This window comes from Cyphellophora europaea, assembly GCF_000365145.1.
Source record: "Cyphellophora europaea CBS 101466 unplaced genomic scaffold supercont1.4, whole genome shotgun sequence".
Taxonomy (NCBI): domain Eukaryota; kingdom Fungi; phylum Ascomycota; class Eurotiomycetes; order Chaetothyriales; family Cyphellophoraceae; genus Cyphellophora; species Cyphellophora europaea.
In genome coordinates this window covers 1,371,635-1,390,455 of record NW_008481810.1, presented here as the reverse complement: position 1 = coordinate 1,390,455, position 18,821 = coordinate 1,371,635, and the positions used below count along the sequence as shown (strand labels likewise).

Below are 18,821 nucleotides of genomic sequence, written 5' to 3'. Positions count from 1 at the left end.
CTTTCCACTGCTTCTAATTGACTACTATCGCTTCTATAGTAAACATGGCTGATATTGAGACCCTCAACGCTGGCGTCGCCATTCACGGCAAGGTGGACGAAAGCCAGAAGAAGATCCTCACCCCCGAGGCGACCGCTTTCCTTGCACTCCTACACAAGACCTTTAATGAGCGGAGGAAAGATCTCCTCCAGCGACGAGTCATTCGCCAGCAAGAACTCGACAGAGGCGTCATTCCTGATTTCCTTCCCGAGACCGCCCATATCAGAGACAATGCTACCTGGCAAGGCGCTCCTCCAGCTCCCGGCCTCATTGACCGCAGAGTGGAGATTACCGGACCAACGGATCGAAAGATGGTCGTCAATGCTCTGAACAGTAATGTGTGGACATACATGGCCGATTTCGAAGGTACGCACACGTGCAAGAAAATGAACATGCGGTCAAGTTATTAACAATCATACTGCAGATTCATCAGCGCCAACATGGGACAATATGATCAATGGCCAGGTGAATCTCTATGATGCTATTCGCAAGCAGGTCGACTTCAAACAAGGCGAGAAGGAGTACAAACTGCGCACAGACAGAGTACTGCCCACCTTGATCGCCCGTGCTCGCGGTTGGCATCTGGAAGAGAAGCATTTCACCGTCGACGGAGAAGCCATCTCCGGCAGTCTGTTCGATTTCGGCCTATACTTTTTCCATAACGCTTTCGAGCTTGTCAAGACTGGCACTGGTCCCTACTTTTACCTCCCCAAGATGGAGTCTCATCTCGAGGCCCGTCTGTGGAACGATGTCTTCAAGCTGGGACAAGACTACATTGGCATGCCTCGCGGTACCATTCGCGGCACTGTCCTGATCGAAACCATCACTGCGGCCTTTGAGATGGATGAGATCATTTATGAGCTGCGCGAGCACTCTGCTGGTCTCAACTGTGGCCGATGGGACTATATCTTCAGCGTCATCAAGAAGTTCCGCCAAAACCCAGCATTTGTGCTGCCGGATCGCTCGGCCGTCACCATGACGGTTCCATTTATGGATGCCTATGTGCGTCTCTTGATCAAGACTTGCCATCGCCGTGGCGTGCATGCCATGGGCGGCATGGCTGCTCAAATTCCCATCAAGGACGACCCACAGGCCAACGAGAAGGCCATGGATAGTGTCCGTCAAGACAAGCTCAGAGAAGTCCGCGCGGGCCATGATGGTACCTGGGTTGCGCACCCTGCTCTTGCCGCTATCGCATCGGATGTCTTCAATAAGCACATGCCCACCCCCAACCAGCTATTCAAGCGCCGTGAGGAAGTTAGTGTCACCAAGAACGATCTCCTTAACATGAACATGCCTGGTGGTATCACCGAGGAGGGCATTCGCAAGAACCTCAACATTGGCCTCGGCTACATGGAAGGCTGGCTTCGAGGCGTGGGCTGCGTGCCCATCAATTATCTGATGGAGGATGCTGCTACTGCTGAGGTGTCGCGGTCGCAGCTGTGGCAGTGGTGCAAACACGGCGTCAAGACATCCGAGGGCGTAACCGTCGACAAGAGCTACGCACTCAAGCTGCTCCACGAACAGGCCGACGAGCTCTCGAGCAAGGCTCCCAAAGGCAACAAGTTCCAGGTCGCCGCTCGATACTTTGAGGGCCAGGTCACGGGTGAGGATTATGCGGATTTCCTGACGAGGTAAGTGAATCTCCTTTCTGACATAATTGAACGGGACACTAACGATCCTACAGCCTGCTGTACAACGAAATCACCAGTGTAGGCCCAGCTGCCAAGTTGTAAGACGAACTCGTCACGAGCCGCAGGTGATGAAGGAGGTGATTGCATTGTAGGAAATGCATGAAAGCACGATCGACCGCGTTCGAACTGGCGTTCGTGGTGAGGGCGAACTATCTAGTCTGCAACAGGGTCTGCATGAATTATGAAGCGAGGTCCACACTAAATGTACAATTCAAATCTATTGTCTCGAACCTCACAAGCGTTTGACCGAGCTCTTGAGATGAGTCCTCCGCTTTCTCGTGCTCGATCTGTGCAACTGGGTTGTCGTTAGCGGATTCGAGCGTCCCGTTTTGGCGAACTCTCATATCCGAGTTCTCACGGTAGCGAAGTCGCTCAGCTCTACGATAGACGTTGTTACACATCGCCTTGGAAGAGGCACAATAGTGCTCACAAGAGGTGTCACCTCGCTCCGTCGCGTCAGAAGTTTGACCATGTCCAAAGTCCATCAGCGACCCGTGCTTCAACCATCAGAGTAGGGGGCCTTACCGAACCATGTCTACTCGAAACTCCATCAAGCCTCGATGACCATGCCCTCCGGTGCCCACGCGGAGTGCCTTTCGACCACGAAAAGCATGCACTGACGTTTAACGATCAAGGTGCATCGGCGTGTGGGGCATCTGTCCACTACCGTACTGACCGTCCAGCCAACTTCGATACGTCTTCAAGTCCTTGAGATATGTAGGACACATGCTGGTCGGCAAGCACCTGTCATGGAAATGGCACATGATCGCAGCTTCCAGCTTTCGTCAAAGCTGCTCCAATTCAGAGACCGATGAGCCACAAGCCTTTCGATCTCGATGACTTTCAAGCTGCCAGCCTGCCAGCCTTCGCAATGTGTTCCATCTGATCACTCAACCACAGCTCTTTGCCTTACGGAAGACCTGATCTCTTACTGCTTCCCCTGGCTGAAGTCGTTCTTGGACTAGCTTCTCGAGTGTCGTACATACCAGCCCTACCACGTACAAGAGCGCGAAGGCGTCGCACAACCTGGGAAAGACCCTTTAAGCGATGTTACGGCTGCATTGATCGTGGTAAATACCCCGGTCGCTAACCGTCTCGACTGCGATCGGCCTGACCACAAGTACTACACAAAACAGACAATGCAGTCCGCCTTCTTATCCTCATGTACATCGCCTACAGGGTATATGATTCAAAACTTAGCCTCAATGTCAGTGGCGCCTATCAAGTTCTCTTGCTGAGCGATAGACACCAGCGGAACAACCCAGCTGCACGTCTTCCGCAATAAGACAAGGCAGGGGTCGTCCACTCACAGCAAGCAGCCATGTCTTTACCTGATGGAATGGCTTTTCCGCATGTCAGGGGAGTGGTGGAGACCGTCCGTCTGCGACACATGGCTTATGCTCGTTGCTACAGGCCGACTGATAGGCCCAACAAAGTCGCGTATCACGCGTCGCAGAAAGAAACAGTACCAGGCAGGGGTATAATCTGTCGTTGGCTTATACTCTCACTAGTATGGCGCATATCCACGATTGCCTGGGACGACGATTGTCCAACTCAGGTTTCGCCGTTTCGTATTAAGGCGCAACCTTTGGATTTGTCTCTGAACAAGGCTTGTTCCATCGTGGCCTCGAGTTTGTGGCGAACCTGACGGCTACCGACACTCTGCGATGCCCATGCTCGACATTGCGTCTACTTCGTCGTTGTGCATCCTGATGGAGATCTTGCCCCTGCACGGACATGTATGCCTCCTCGTCAGCATTGCCCAGATGTGGCGACCATCATTCTGCCAGGCTTTCCAAAGGAATTGTTGACTTGGTCTCCGCTACTCACGCCATCGAGGACTGAGCTACTAGAGCGCTGTCTACGCCAAGCTGTATGCCAGTTTCTAGACAGTGTTACGCGTGCGGAGCCAGTCCATATACCCGGGGTCGAATCCACTGCATACCAACCTGAAGCAGGTTCTCAGGATGGCCGAACCGTGCCATATATTGACAAAGACTTGTGGACCCCTCGCTTCCTCTAGTGACCTCAGGTTGATCCCACAATGGATCTGAAATATGCTGATATGCCACAATGACAGCTTCACCATCGGCGAACCGCACATCTGCCCGTCAAGCGCCACATCGCTCGTAAGCTTTGTCCAACGGTTACTTTGTGCTACCACACCTCTCTGATTTTAGCACGATTTCCACATAACCACAGACACCGCGGCCTCTATGACTGCCATCTTGGTTGACAGCGGTAGAGGTCGGCAATCCCGTCTATGAACTCGACCTCATGAACTCCTGAAACTCACCGCAACTCGGACTCAACAGTCAGACGGCACACAGGATAGACGCTGGCTGCCGGGTTTCCGACAGTCGAAGCGGTCCAAGGTACAACGCCTGGTCAAGCAGCGATGGTGGACACACTACGCCGTAAGTGTCTACGCTCCATATCCGTGGCCTCAGACTTACCCGCCGCCTTCTAGCACCTTTGGAGGTGGTTGCGTCCTGGCCGAAGCCAAACTACATCGATCCTGAGAACAGAGGACCTGGCCTAGTCTACGGCGCAATCGTCCTCGCCACATTCGGGCTTCTGATCGTTACAGCACGGGTATACTCCCGTCTCTGGATCACCAAAGCCTTCGGCATCGACGACCTGCTCATTGTTTTTGCCTTCTCGATAGGGCTGGCATTGACAATCTTGATCATCATTGGCAACAGGAGCTACCATAGCGGATACCATATATGGGATATCAGGCCGGAGACCGCAGCACCTCATCGTCTTAACGTCTGGGCGAGCCAGTGGTGCTACTTGTTCTCGACGGGCGCCGTCAAGATCTCGGTCCTACTCTTCTACCGCCGACTGTCCGTATCCTTCACCCAGATATTCTGGTGGGCAACATGGATTGGAATCGTCTACAATATCTTGAACCTCGTCGCTTTCTGCATCGCATTGACACTTGTCTGCCGGCCAGTAGAGGCATACTGGATGTCTTTTGACCGAATATGGGCCACGGAGAACCATGGCAAATACTACTGCTCCAGTGAAGGTGTTTCGCTCACTGTGTCGACTGTCTTCTCCATAGTCGGCGACTTTTACGCCGCATTGCTGCCGAGTTTGCTGGTCTTGAAGCTCAACATGGCTCGTAAGCAAAAGATTGCGGTGGCAAGCCTGTTTGCCGTTGCATATCTCGTTGTTGGTGCTGGCATCGGCCGATCTATCATGTTGAACCGTGTTGTAATGCACGACTATGACTTTACTTGGACGCTCTGGTAAGTTTCATTCTTCTACGTCGGTGGCCTTTAACAGAAGATCAAGGCACCTTTGTATAGAATCTACCTTTCATGGAGAGAATGATCCTCGATTGTCACATCTTTAATAGTGCATGTACTCCTGCTCACCTACTTCGCTAATAGTTTCATGCAGGGAAGCGTGGATCTGGTCTCTTCTTGAGCTCTGGATCGGTCTACTAGCAGCCAGCGCACCGGCACTCAAACCATTCTGCAGGCAGTTTCTCTTCAGTCCAATGAGCAATGCCGTCAGCACTGCACGCAACCCCCCCAATGGGGAGAATGGGTCGAGCAAACCACCTTCTGCAACCAAGCGGGATATCCGCCAGTCGTGGAATGTGCTGCCACCAATGATGCCGCAGTTCGACAAGGGTTCGTCCTCCCCAGAGCTCGCAGACAGCTCCATGACCAAATCTGGTGCATCTGCCAGTGTGTGGGGAGCTCAGCACCATCACCGAAACAGCAGCGCGGAGCTTCACGATCTGGAACAAGGCTCTATCTCTTTGCATACGTGGGAGAATCGCGTCTGCAGCCTCAACGCAAACCGTTGTGAGTGCCAGGGGAACGCGCAATGCCAAAGCCCGGCCTCTTCGCCTGTGCAGAGGCAGCATCCCGCAAACTTCAGCCTACCGACAAGTAGCGGCAGGGAGAACTCCAGCATCAACCGCATTAGATCCACATCACCTCTGCGATTTCAAGCGAGGGCACTTTCGGATAGCGAACTGCAAGGGCAGGCAAACGCCATTCCCAGAACTCCACCTTGCGACCAGGGCGCAACGGTCGACGGATTTGATTCCGGCAGAGGTGCTACCATGCCGGACCCTCTACGAAGGCATGTCCTTGCGAATCCTGACCGTGGCGACGACAAATACTTGCCAGCGCCCTCGAGCAGAGTCTCGCTCATGGCGGTGGGTGGAACGTTGCCATAGTCGGTCCTGACTGAGGATGTTGGAGGACAACGGAAAGGGGAAGACGGTCTCAAGGGCGGCGTGCCGTCGAGGACGGAGAACTCTGGGCCTGGACGGGTTCTGTGAGTGACTCAGATACAGCATGTAGAAGGTATCAAGAGCGGTAAATTATGGGGCGATACGCACAGTGCCCGGACGTGGGCTATGAAGGATGAGCTTTGTCAGGTCAGGTCAGGTCAGGTCAATGGCGGGAGACACTGCACGAGATTGCTCTCAGAGCCTGGTGAGCAAGATTCACCACACGGCAGGGTGTATATATATGTGTGCGTCGAGCTTTCGGATTTCGTGTATCTGTCGTAGCTACAGCATTCTTGAATCTATACAATCTTGTTCGAATCGTGGGCGGTAGTGATTCCTTGCCTTATATTTTGACTTTCTCACAGCGATACTGAAGCAGGTAACGAGCCGGTGGTCAAGACTGGACCCGATCTGCCGATCAAAGGGTCTTCAGAGGTCGGACCTCTCTATACTGGACATCATAATTACGCGCATTCGATCGAGAACCCCGGTCCAGGTGACGTCGATCCACCAAAGATCTACCCACCACGCGTACACACGCAAGACGTTTCCTCGGCTGCAGATGACTGCTCTACAACTGCCAGTCCCCCTGCTTGCCGGAGCCGTGGAGATGGGATTCTCCACGTGGCGCCGGATAAAACATGGAGATCTTTGCCTTCGTCCAAGTCTTTGATTGTTCAAGAGTTGACATGGTTGTGAATTTGGTCCCTGGAAGCCCCACACCCGCATCTGAGATGTGGGAGAGCTTCTCCTTTGGGTATGCTTCCGGTTGAGGCGACGTGAAGCTGCAGCCCAGAGGGTAAATGGTGAATGGTGAGGACGATGATGGTATAAAGTCTTCCACTTTGCTCCCCTTTCAAAGGTAGTCGCAATCGACCAGCTGGGTATTCTTTTGTTCCTCGGTGTGAAGATCAAGTGGTACCATGTATCAATTCACGAACATCTACGGTAAGGCATCTGGATTATGGTTACCCAAATATCACTTGCGACATCCCAGCTAATGTGGCATATACAACAGTGTTGGCTGCCTTTGGCACCATCGGCGGGGCGTTGTTCGGCTTCGACATCTCGTGAGTCCCCTTTCGAACCGTTCCTATATCTCAGGTCCTTCCCCCCAGCCCACCCAGATGTGCTCTCGTCCCCCATATGGCTGACGACAGCAAAAACAGGTCCATGTCCGCGTGGATCGGCGCGGAGCAGTACCTGGACTACTTCGACCACCCCAACTCCAACCTCCAGGGCGGCATCACGGCATCCATGTCAGCCGGCAGCTTTGCGGGCGCCATCGCCGCCGGTTTCGTCTCCGACCGTCTGGGCCGACGCCTCGCCCTCATGATCGCGTCGGGCATCTGGATCGTCGGCGCCGTGCTGCAGTGCTCGGCGCAGAATGTGACGCACCTCATCGTCGGCCGCGTCGTCTCGGGCCTGTCCATCGGCGTCACCAGCAGCCAGTGCTGCGTGTACCTCGCCGAGCTGGCGCCGGCGCGCATCCGCGGCCGTGTCGTCGGCATCCAGCAATGGAGCATCGAATGGGGCATTCTGATTCAGTACCTCGTCAGCTACGGCTGTGTGCAGGGCGTAACCGGCCCGTCCGCGTTCCGCATTGCTTGGGGTGTGCAGGCGGTGCCCGGCCTGATTCTCGGCCTGGCGCTGATCTTCTTCCCGGAGTCGCCACGCTGGCTGGCCGCGCAGGAACGGTGGGATGACTGTTTGGACGTGCTGTCCCGGCTGCACGGCAACGGCAACACGGATAGCGACGTCGTCCGCCTCGAGTTCGACGAGGTCAAGGAGGCAGCTCGCATCGCCAAAGAGGCCGAGGACATTTCCTTCTTTGCCCTCTTCGGCCCCAAGGTCCGGCGACGCACCATCGCGGGTGTCAGCGTGCAGATGTGGCAGCAGCTACTCGGCGGCAACATCGCCATGTACTACGTCGTCTACATCTTCGAGATGGCCGGCATGAGCGGCGACACGACCCTGTACTCATCCGCCATCCAGTACGTCATCTTCCTCGTCACCACGGGCTCGATCCTCCCCTTGATCGACCGCATCGGGCGACGCACCCTCCTCCTCTCCGGCGCACTCATCTGCATGGCCCTCCACTTCACCATCGCGGCCATCATGGCCACCCGGGGGCACTACGTCGACCAGGTCAACGGCAACGCCAACCTGCGCTGGCAGATCGCCGGTGGCCCCGGGAAAGCCGTCATCGCGTGCTCGTACATCTTCGTCGGCGTCTACGGCTGGACCTGGGCGCCCGCTGCGTGGATCTACTGCTCCGAGGTCTTCCCGCTCAAGTACCGAGCAAAAGGTGTGGGATTGAGCGCCGCCACGAATTGGGCGTTCAATTTCGCGCTGGCGTATTTCGTGGCGCCGGCTTTCACGAATATTCAGTGGAAGACGTACGTTATTTTTGGCGTCTTTTGCTGCGTCATGACGGTTCATGTCTTCTTTACCTACCCGGAGACGGCGGGTAAGAGTCTGGAGGAGGTGGATCTTTTGTTTGAGAGTAGGGTGCATCCCTGGCGGAGCGCGAGTGTGGGTGGATTCAATGAACAGCTTAGGGCGAGTGTCGACGACAAGACGTTGACTGGCGAGGCGAGCGAGAAGGAGGTGGCGCATAGGGAGGATGCTTGAGCCTGGGCGTCATTGCAGTCCTTGAGCATTTGTAAGTCGCGTGGTGCCAGGGCAAAAATGCTCTTTATATGATTTGGGTCAGTAGCAGAAGCCATAAAACACACACACGATGGTGCCTTTCAGACGCTTTATAACACCCCAAACCCGCCCACCCTCGGGGTTTGGTCAACTATGAAGCCGCCCATTTCTTCTCCTCCTCCAGAAACTCCACATAGTCCCTGACCGCCTGCTCGAAGCTGCTGTCCGGCTTGTAGCCCAGACTCCTGGCCAGCGAGTTGTCGAATTTGTACGCCCACGAATACAGAATCTTGCCCAGCTCCGGGTCATCGACCTCCTTGACCAGCTTCAACTTGTCCTCCCCGCCCACCTTGGCCAACGCATCCAACATATCCTGCACCGTCGCCAGCAACCCCGGCGCATTGACCGTGCGCTTATGACTCGGCAGGCAATCGCGCGGCAGCGTCAACGCATGCACGAGATTCGCAATGAGCGTCTTGGGCGAGCAGACCCACGAGGGAAAATCGCGGTCCTTGACGGGCACGACGCACTCCTGGCCCGCGAGCGGCTCACGAATGATGCCCGAGATGAAACTGCTGGCGGCGGCGGTGGGTTTGCCGGGGCGGACGCTAATGGTGGGGAACCGCAGGGACAGGCCGTCGATGTAGCCCTTGCGGGTCATGTCGTTGACGAGCAGCTCGCACATGAGCTTCTGCGCGCCGTAGCTGCCCTCGGGCGTGGGGAAGACGGACTCGTCGATCACGTCGGGGAAGGGCCGGCCGTAGACGGCCTGGCTGGATGAGTAGACGACGCGCACGCCGCCGTCGCGCTTGGTGCAGACCTCGCGGATCCTTTGCAGGATGATTTTCGTGGCGTCCAGGTTGACGCGCAGGCCCAGGTCGAAGTTGGCTTCGGAGCCCGCCGACATGATGCCGTGGAAGAGGTAGATGGCGTCTAGGTCTGGCGTGATGATGGATTGGTCTGCCAGCAGGTCCACCTTGGTCGTGCTGGCGTTCTGTGGGTGGGCGGCGCCCTTGGGCACGGCAAAGTCGACCACGTCGGTCAGCACCAGCTGGTGCTCGGGGTTCTTGAGCAGCTCGCGCGCCAGGAACTGGCCGATGAAGCCGCCGGCGCCTGTGATGAGGATCTTCATGGTTCAAGGTGTTGATGGATGTCGAGTGCCTTTCCCCAATAATGTAGTCCAATGCGTGCTGCTTGCCTTGCTGTTCTCGTGTGTCACTTACTGTCTGGAAGGTAGCGGTAGTATGTCAGACCTCTCATATATTGAGAATATGACATTCCAGATCTCTTTCTTAAACCTTCTCTTCGCTAACAGCATTCAAAACCCGGACCACGGCACTCTCCCCGCACAGCCCGCACAGCGACTGTGGGCAAACCGCATGGTTGGCGTCACGTCGAATTAGCCTTCGCAAAGAGCGCCGGGCAGTCCACCCGCAGACGATTGGAGAAGAAGACAGATGTTTGGCTGGTGGGTACGGCCAGGCACGGCGTTAGCACCGAGGTTTTGTTTGTCGCCTTTTCCCTGCCTGAGACCCCCCACTTGGTACCCCAACATTTGGGGGCCTTTTTCAGAGGGTTGTCTAGCCCCTTCGCCGGGTCCCTTAGGCATGGCTTTGGGTACTTTGCTACCAGACGTTGGTGGTATGCTGCAACGAATTGAGAAGCCTTATTGCGGGGATGGGTTGGTGTGACAATAGCATGGTGGGGGTTGATACAGAGCTGGTCTTGGCGCGTTCACTGCCTGGAAAATATATACTACAGATGGCTGGCACAGTAGTTCGATTCCGGACTCCCACACCGAGAATCTCGATGCCTCATGCTCTTCCATCCTTTGCCACGGGATCAAGAGGGGACTTCTTCCCTCTCGCACAAATAAGTGCCCCAGCATAGTATGACAAGCGGACGACTAGCCGCGTCCTCGACAACCTCATTCACTGCCTCAGCTAATAGTAAGTGATCGTCATGACCGCAGCAGCAGGGTGAAGTGAAAGATAGTGCTGAAGAACACGATTCGGCTGCGCTGCATGTATTGCCGACGCAAAGCGACTTTGTGCTCTATTTCAATCTGCCTCCGCATGCATGCCTCCGCAGCACCAAGACACAGCGTTTCAGGGTATCAGGCAGTCTCCTTCTTGGTCTCACTCGCCAAGCTATCCTTCATTGCCTCGCCCGTCGCTTTCTTGACCCGTTCGTCCTCCTCATCATCTTTGAGGGTGATCGGTTTGGCATCTTTGTCATCATCACTGTCACCAAGGCTGAAAGGATCGTTGTCGACAGGTGATGGTTCAACTTGGGACAAGGGCTGCCATTTGCTAGACTTCCCAGAAGATGGCGCCTGCGCACTCGTGGTGGTGGGCTTGTCGTTGCCAGCATACATGTCACCAATCTCCTCAGGCGGACCGTCCTGGAAAGATACTTTGCGGCCGCTGCCTGTCGGTGACTTACGTGCCTGACCATCAGACTTGAAGAGATTTGGATTGGCCAGGGGTCGACTAGAGGTACGTGGGGGAGGGTCGCCGTCACGGAGCTCGAGCTTAGAGAAGTCGTCTCCGATCAACTGAGGATCAGCATCGTATCTCTGCATATCAGCACTTCGTCGGGTCTCGCCACTCCGACGGCCACCTTGTGGCTGTCCGTATGTTTGCCCAGGTCGAGCTGGCTGTCTGTCAAAATCCTGGTCGTCATCTTCGCCGTCTATCCTCTTCTTGAAGGTTGTAAGCCAGCTGTTGACAGTCTTCTGGGTCTCCAGGAATCCTTGTCGAATATTGTCACGAATTTCGGGCAGATCATCTGAGTCATATGTTAGCGTACGGACAGTATATTTCGTTCAGGACGGTCATTACCATCGATGAAACTTCTCCATGGCACGTCGTCGGGATTTGGGTTAGAGCCTGGCCGGCCCTGTCTTGATCCTTGAAGGTGTTCATTGTGTACGCCCGGACGCCGTGATTCAGAGTTGCCATAATGCTCTTGCAACTGCCGAGCATACATCTCATCGGCCTCCATCTGGCTCATCTGGCCTTGCGGAGCGGGGGCTCCACGAGGGGGCCGAGGGGGCATCGCTGGCGGATCTGCTTCGCGCTGCGACTCCGGATCTGTCATGCCGAGAAGGGCATTGAATGCAGGCTCAACCTGGCCACCACTGGCAGTAAGGACAGCTCTCACCACTCCAGCCTCGACTCCAGGGAACGCCTCTCGCAAAGTCAGCTCGGCTTGTTCTCTGGCACCCATCGGTCGCGGGGGTTTGGTTGGCGGGGCTTCGTCTTTCGGTGGTGGGTTTGGAGCATTCTCCGATTTGGCGCCTGTCGGCGTGGATGTGCCTCCTTCCTGGTCGCTATCGAAATCAAGTGGACGTGCGGTCGTGGGTGATTCTGGGGGACCATCGGAGGGTTTGAAGGGTGATACCGGAGAGGCCTAAGTAGTTAGCCAGACAGATGCTTCTGCGGTTCGAGCAGCCAGTCCTTACGGGTTTGTTGTCTGCCATGTTTGCTGTATGTTGAAGAAATGCTGGCAAAGGTAGCAATGTGACAGGCAGAAGTCGAATGGGGAAGACTGATCTGTTTGAAACCCGGTGGGTAGGATGGTCTGTCGCGGCGGCCTTGCTCAATGCCTCGCTTGCTCTTGGCTGACGAGTTTCCCGCCCAAGCCACTGCCAAGGTTTGATTGTGGCGAGTGCAGCTAAACCAAAACTGGACTACAGCCACACGTCTGCTCATTGGTCTGCCCCAATATCAAGGAGGCCGTTGGTCCCTTTTCTACGATATCTTCTGCTTTCTGCTTGGAGCGTCATCTAGGACGGGTAACTGAGTCTGCAATGAGATGATCATGTGGCCGAAGAGACGCCGTAGTGGTTCACCCGTAACCACAGCGATCCACAATGGACAACGAGGAGATTCTTGATTTTCTTCGTCAGCCAGCGGCTCTGCTTCCTATCTCGCAACACAAGCAGAGTATCCTGTACGCGATTGAGACGACTCACTTTACCATCATAGTCGGTGAGACTGGTAGCGGTAAGACGACGCAGATCCCGCAATTCCTCCAACAAGCAGGTTGGTGTAAAGATGGCAAGGCTATCGCCATCACGCAGCCACGACGTGTGGCAGTAACCTCGGTGGCCGCCCGTGTTGCGCAGGAAATGCGGTGTACCGTTGGAGAGGTAGTGGGTTATTCTATTCGCTTCGAAGATGTAACGTCCTCTCGTACGAAGATCAAGTTCCTGACAGATGGTATGCTGCTACGAGAAGCGCTCGTCGACCCATTGCTTTCCCGCTATTCTGTCATCATGGTCGATGAGGCTCATGAAAGGTCACTCAGCTCCGATATACTCCTTGGACTACTCAAGAAGATCAAGAAGCGTCGACCAGAACTCCGTGTCATCATTAGCAGCGCAACTCTCGATGCAGAAAGAGTGGCAGCCTTCTTCCAGGATAATGATGATGATGCTGACTCCACCGACAACAACGCTACCATCTCCCAATGCCGCATAATCAGCATTGAAGGACGCACCCACCCCGTGGACATTATGTACTCAAATGTTGCTGCTGAGAACTATGTCGATACAGCGGTCGAGACTGCTTTTCATATCCACAGCCAGGAGCCTCTTTCAGGTGACATTCTGATGTTCCTCACTGGGCGCGAAGAGATCCATGATGCTGTTCAAAAGCTGTCAGAGCGAGCGGCGACCCTTTCCGCAAGCGCTCAGGCTCTCCAGCCTCTGCCGCTCTATGCCGGCCTGACCACGGCCGAGCAGATGTACATCTTCTCCCCGGCAGCAGAGAACACGAGAAAGTGCATCGTCTCTACCAACATCGCCGAAGCCTCTGTTACTGTGCCTGGCATTGTCCATGTCATCGATTGTGGGTTTGTCAAACTTCGTGCCTACTCTCCTACCACCGGCATTGACGCTCTGGCAATCACTCCAGTATCGCAAGCAAGCGCAACCCAGCGAGCCGGTCGTGCTGGCAGGACGAAGCCTGGCAAATGCTATCGATTGTATACACAATCAGCATTTGCAGCCTTGTCAGAGACTACGCCCCCAGAGATACAGCGCTCAAACTTGGCTCCGTTAGTATTGCAATTGAAAGCACTCGGCATCGACAACATTATCCGCTTCCCGTTTCTCTCTCCACCTCCAGCGCAACTGTTGGTCCGTGCCTTTGAGCTACTATACTCTCTTGGTGCTGTGGACGACTACGCGAAACTTACCTCTCCTCTTGGTTCCCGAATGGCTGAACTTGCAGTTCCTCCGATGATGGCAAAATGTTTGCTCTCGGCCAATACAAAGACATTTAACTGCTTGTCCGAGATGCTTAGCATTGCAGCTATGACGTCTTTGCAGGGCAATGTCTGGTTTCATCACGAGGGCCAGAAGAAAGCAATGGAAGCATCGAGGCGCAAATTTGCTGCAGAAGAAGGCGATCACTTGACATTACTCAACGTCTTCCAAGCCTTCGTGACGAAGGGCAAGAAGGAGGCAAAGTGGTGCCGGGACCATCATCTGAACCACAAATCGCTCTCGCGAGCAGTTAGTATTCGAGCACAACTCAGACGATACCTTGAGAGGTTGGGCATAAAAATTGACGACTCAGGACCTGCACACCAGGCCAAAACCAACGGTGCTGAGAAAGCGACCGCTGTTCTGAAGTGTCTTACAAGCGGTTTCTTCAGTCAGGCGGCAAAGATGCAACCAGATGGGAGCTTCAGGTCCGCTGCTGGGAACGTCACTCTGTATGCCCACCCAACCTCCCTCATGTTCAATCGCAAAGCCGAGTACGTCATCTTCCACGAGCTTCTCGAGACAGGAGAGAAAATCTATATCAAAGACCTCAGCAAGATTGAAAGGCCATGGCTTGTTGAATACGGACATGGTTACTACACCGCCTGAAGGTAAGCCATGGCAATCCTTGGCAGAGGAGCGCATTACCGGAGAAGTAGCCACGTTCATGATAGACTGCATTGAAGGGATGTACCTCGGAGTCGTCCCCTCGATACTACAGGCTATGGATTGGATTTCAGCAGATTGCATGGCAGAAAGAGCTACGTACGCACGGTGCCTACAGAACTTTGGCATCCAAGCTCCATTTCGTCGGCATCCATCGAGCCCAGCAGGCTCAGGGACGAATGCCTTCAACTCTGCCAGACAAAACTTCGGATTTGATCTTGTGGTATACGGAGCTATTCAGTACCACATGTTCTTCAGGTACGGCAGCTGGCGATGAAAGCCCCTCAAGACATGCCTACCCCATTCCCGCTCTCTTCGGCACCAATCATACTCCTTGATGGTTTCCACCGCGATCGTCAGCGGTGCAACAATGCTGGTCCAACCCATGTCTCGCATCTGTGGCTGGGTGCAGTACTCCACTGTCTGGCAGATGTCTCTGACTGGACCAAGGACGTTTCCCCTGTGTTCTAGAGGTCGAATTGTGCTCATGTCGAACCTCACTATGCAAGGAACGTCCGGGTCGCCGCCGCACGCACAGCCAGGCGGACAGTCGGCGCTGATACCACGCAACAGTGCCGCGGGAACCTTATCTCCCAAAGCCTTGACCGCCTTTCTGTCCACAGGCAGAGTCTCCAGCACGCGATGCAACAGCATCATGCCGTTGTAAACAATTGTCAACAGGCTCCAGTAGCTCAATAGCACCATGGCCATCCTCAAATTGAAGAATTTGTACGCAACTGGGAACAGTGTCCCCTCCCTAGCTTCGTCGCATTCCTCTTCACCACCGACTGCCGTCCCCTTCTCAGCCAACTCTGGCCAGAACAAAGGCCCGGGAATACTGGCTTCCAACTCCTTGTACAGCTTTTCCAGATCGCCATCGACCTCCCAACAATACTCCAATGCCTCCAACGCAATACACAGACTCCTCACCGGCACGCTCCTCTGCATCTCATCTGTCCGTTGGAACACTCGGGGAGCCTGAGCAATGGCGTCCCAAATGCGCTCACCCATGCCCTTGGGATGCTTCTGGAACGGCACCGTCATCCAGTCTCCCTCGGCCAGAAACAGCGGCGTCCGCCGATCCAAACCATGCAGAATCCCCATGTTTCGATAGGCCAGGAACATCGCGTGTCCGAAGCCGTCAACGTGCGCCTCTGGTCCCCGCAGCTGCACCAGCCGCGCCGCGCCGTCCTGATGGCTGATGAAGCCCACGCGTGAGCCGCCGGGACATTCGATGAGCTCGTAGACGGCCAGCAGGAGGCACGCTGCGAGCGTCTCGTCCCGGTACATCTCGTCGGGGGACCAGAGGGCTTTCTGCAGCTCCCAGAGGCCTGTGGTGTAGTGCTCGAGAGACTGCAGGCGGAGGTTGGCGTCATGGTGGACACTGGCGGCTTTGGAGAGCGAAACGGCAAGGATAGCGGTTGCGAGGACGGGGGTGTGCGAGGGGAGCTGGGCGAGGGATTGAACCCACCAGGTGGCGCCTGGACCGGCGTGTGACACGTCGGGAATGGTGGTGCGGATGTAGTTGTCCAGGAGCTGTTGGCGGTAGGCCGGGATGAGTGAGATTTGGCGACTAGTGGACGGCTTCGGGTGCCGGTGCTTCTGCTTCCAGATTGGAAGTTTCGGATTGGTGATCCCCATATCCTGGTCGTCTACGGTTTCTGGACTGTCTGGTTTGACCTTTTGAGCCGTATGGGACAACGGATGAACCGCTTGATTGACGATGAAGACCCGCTCGCGCTGGTAGCCAGCACACAGCCGATTCGACTTGACACAGTTGGCGCATTGCGGTCTCTCGAGGCCACACTGCTCAGGGTTAGTGCGCACCAGCAAGCTTTAGAGATCAGCATACTCTTATTCTACGCTTCTTGCAGGTGTTGCATGCTTTCGAACGTCCCGGCACGCCAACCATGGTCGCTGGTCTGGCGGATTAATGCTTCTTCGGGATGCTCGGCTGGTCAGCGATGGTGGGTGGTGCTGGACGTAGACCACACGAGTGACGCTTTAGGAGTGATTCTACGAACGTAGACCGAGAATCTGGGTGGCATGGTGCAGACAAGAGCTTTCTTCAAGGAATGGTTCCACGCAGGAAATGCTCGATTCAGGTGTGGTGTAGCCTTAGCAAACTGCCTTGTCGAAGCCTGGGACGCCTGCGCTATACCCGAAACGGAAACATTCTGCGGGAATCAGTAGGCGGACCCAAATTAGGGACAAGGCGTTAATTTTGACAAACAACGACTTACAAGTCATTCGCAACCCGGCCGGTTGGTCGAATCGGCAGCATGAAAGCACGCCGCTTGTCGGATATTCATGATCTAAGGGTTGCAGAGTGCTTCAATGAGCTGCTGAACAACTACGGTGGCCGAGACTCCGCTACGGTGTCGCAATGAGACGCGTTCCATCAGTATCACCACCATCATCCACCGGTCCGCCCTGTTTGACAAGAGGTCAGTTGCGGTCATGCCGCCCTCGCCGAGGAGGAAGCGGATAGATGTCCAATTCACATTGAAGCGAGTCTTCAAGAAGGCTGCTTTCCGGCCCCTGCAGCTGGAGGTTATCAACGAGGCCATCGCCGGCAACGACATCTTTCTCTGCGCCGCCACTTCGTTCGGCAAATCGCTATGCTATCAATTGCCAGCCGTCGTCGCTACCGGCGTGACCGTCGTCATATCACCACTGCTGGCTCTCATGACAAATCAGGTCAATGCCGCAAGTCAACTGGGAATCCCCACCGCGCTCATTTGCTCCACCACATTACGGCCAGAGAGGGACAGGATCGAGACAGATTTATTGTGTGGCCATCCCGAGACCCGGCTTCTCTATGTGACCCCGGAGTTGTGTTCCTTCGACCGCTTCCGCAAAATCCTCTTGCAAGTCCACCGTCAAGGCCAGCTGACCAGGATCGCTATCGATGAAGCACATTGTATCAGTGAATGGGGACATGACTTTCGACCGGCCTACAAGGAGCTGGTTTGGCTCAAGAAGAACCTTGTGCTACCCAGTGTACCCATCATGGCGGTGACTGCAACAGCAACCAAGCAGGTCCGAGATGATATCTTCACCTTTCTAGGCATGAAGGATGCCACTGTCTTCACTACATCCAGTGCTCGGCCCAATATCCACTACGATGTCCAATACTTTTCCGAATCGAATCCGCAAAATTCCGAGGGCGACCTCTATCCCTTTCTCCTCGACTGGCTGACACGAATGCATCAGCGCCGCGTCGTTGGCAGTCTGAACGCACCCAATGCCTATTCCAAGGCCACTAACGGCATCATCTACTGTCCCACCCGGGCCTCCGCCGATGAACTCGCCAACCGTCTGGCCAGCAACGGGATCCGCGCCTCAGCATACCATGCAGGTCTCGAGCCCGCCACCCGCCTCAAGGTTCAAGCCGACTTCCTAGCCAGCCCGACCATTCCCTCGGATCAAGTCGAGTCTCTCGTGGCCTCATTCAACCTCATCTGCGCCACCACCGCCTTTGGTATGGGCATCGACATGCCCAACGTCCGCTTCGTCGTGCACTACGGCCTGCCCCGCGGCATGGAGTCCTACATCCAGGAATCCGGGCGTGGCGGGCGAGACAACAAAGGCGCCGCGTCCGTCATACTGTACACCCGCGAGGACAAAGACCGCTGTCTCTGGCGATTAGGGCAGGACATCGCAAAGGAGAAGAACCCCAAGACCGCGGAGGCCAAGAAACACAGTTTGCAGAAGATGATCGAGTTCTGCGAGGCCACGGATCGGTGCAGGCACGAGCTGGTGGCGGACTATTTTGACGGCGGCTGTGAGGAAGGGAAGGCAATGTGTGATTACGCGTGCGACCATTGTAAAGAGGGTAAGACTGAGTTGCAGAAGCGGAAGGAAAGAGGGTTGGCCACCGAGCAAGACGCGATGGAGTACACGCAACGGCAAGGGCTGGTGGGAACTTATGATTATGCTTGACGACTCTGCAACGAGAAGACGACGCGAGCGTGATGAACGAATTATCCCTGCATCACGCCGGGCACGCGAGGTAGGTGCCGATGCTCATAGTGCCACTGCGGCTCGCTTCTCTTGCAGCTCGCTGGAAAATCCATCGTCGCAGGAACCGGCCAGGTCGTTGCTAGGGTGTCCAGACACAACGACGGCGTGCGCGCGGCAACATCAACGGCGCCGACATCGACGAACGTTGGTGATGGACTTTCTGGCCTGCTGGCGATCTGCTTCCCCAGGATCTCTCTTAGCTTACATA

At 55.4% G+C, this 18,821-nt stretch overlaps 8 protein-coding genes across 8 annotated transcripts; 5 read left to right on the top strand and 3 right to left on the bottom strand.

The window, feature by feature from the left end:
• Positions 1-44: 44 nt before the first annotated feature.
• HMPREF1541_04759 (malate synthase, glyoxysomal) lies at positions 45-1,677 on the top strand (the record flags this gene model as incomplete). The annotated part of the gene is made up of 2 exons (XM_008719103.1): positions 45-405; positions 464-1,677. 2 exons carry the CDS (start codon positions 45-47, stop codon positions 1,675-1,677), a joined length of 1,575 nt encoding a protein of 524 aa, XP_008717325.1.
• A 2,454-nt stretch (positions 1,678-4,131) lies between these two features.
• HMPREF1541_04758 (uncharacterized protein) lies at positions 4,132-5,937 on the top strand (the record flags this gene model as incomplete). Its single annotated transcript, XM_008719102.1, has 3 exons — positions 4,132-4,150; positions 4,204-4,990; positions 5,145-5,937. The coding sequence occupies 3 exons, from the start codon at positions 4,132-4,134 to the stop codon at positions 5,935-5,937; spliced, it is 1,599 nt and encodes a 532-aa protein (XP_008717324.1).
• A 980-nt stretch (positions 5,938-6,917) lies between these two features.
• On the top strand, positions 6,918-8,628 carry HMPREF1541_04757 (uncharacterized protein; the record flags this gene model as incomplete). The annotated part of the gene is made up of 3 exons (XM_008719101.1): positions 6,918-6,942; positions 6,992-7,064; positions 7,164-8,628. 3 exons carry the CDS (start codon positions 6,918-6,920, stop codon positions 8,626-8,628), a joined length of 1,563 nt encoding a protein of 520 aa, XP_008717323.1.
• A 169-nt stretch (positions 8,629-8,797) lies between these two features.
• On the bottom strand, positions 8,798-9,778 carry HMPREF1541_04756 (uncharacterized protein; the record flags this gene model as incomplete). The annotated part of the gene is made up of 1 exon (XM_008719100.1): positions 8,798-9,778. One exon carries the CDS (start codon positions 9,776-9,778, stop codon positions 8,798-8,800), a length of 981 nt encoding a protein of 326 aa, XP_008717322.1.
• Positions 9,779-10,762: 984 nt separating this feature from the next.
• Positions 10,763-12,130, bottom strand: HMPREF1541_04755 (uncharacterized protein; the record flags this gene model as incomplete). The annotated part of the gene is made up of 3 exons (XM_008719099.1): positions 10,763-11,436; positions 11,490-12,060; positions 12,113-12,130. 3 exons carry the CDS (start codon positions 12,128-12,130, stop codon positions 10,763-10,765), a joined length of 1,263 nt encoding a protein of 420 aa, XP_008717321.1.
• Positions 12,131-12,523: 393 nt separating this feature from the next.
• HMPREF1541_04754 (uncharacterized protein) lies at positions 12,524-14,530 on the top strand (the record flags this gene model as incomplete). The annotated part of the gene is made up of 1 exon (XM_008719098.1): positions 12,524-14,530. One exon carries the CDS (start codon positions 12,524-12,526, stop codon positions 14,528-14,530), a length of 2,007 nt encoding a protein of 668 aa, XP_008717320.1.
• Positions 14,531-14,824: 294 nt separating this feature from the next.
• Positions 14,825-16,499, bottom strand: HMPREF1541_04753 (uncharacterized protein; the record flags this gene model as incomplete). Its single annotated transcript, XM_008719097.1, has 2 exons — positions 14,825-16,393; positions 16,440-16,499. 2 exons carry the CDS (start codon positions 16,497-16,499, stop codon positions 14,825-14,827), a joined length of 1,629 nt encoding a protein of 542 aa, XP_008717319.1.
• A 548-nt stretch (positions 16,500-17,047) lies between these two features.
• Positions 17,048-18,532, top strand: HMPREF1541_04752 (uncharacterized protein; the record flags this gene model as incomplete). Its single annotated transcript, XM_008719096.1, has 1 exon — positions 17,048-18,532. The coding sequence occupies one exon, from the start codon at positions 17,048-17,050 to the stop codon at positions 18,530-18,532; it is 1,485 nt and encodes a 494-aa protein (XP_008717318.1).
• Positions 18,533-18,821: the final 289 nt, after the last annotated feature.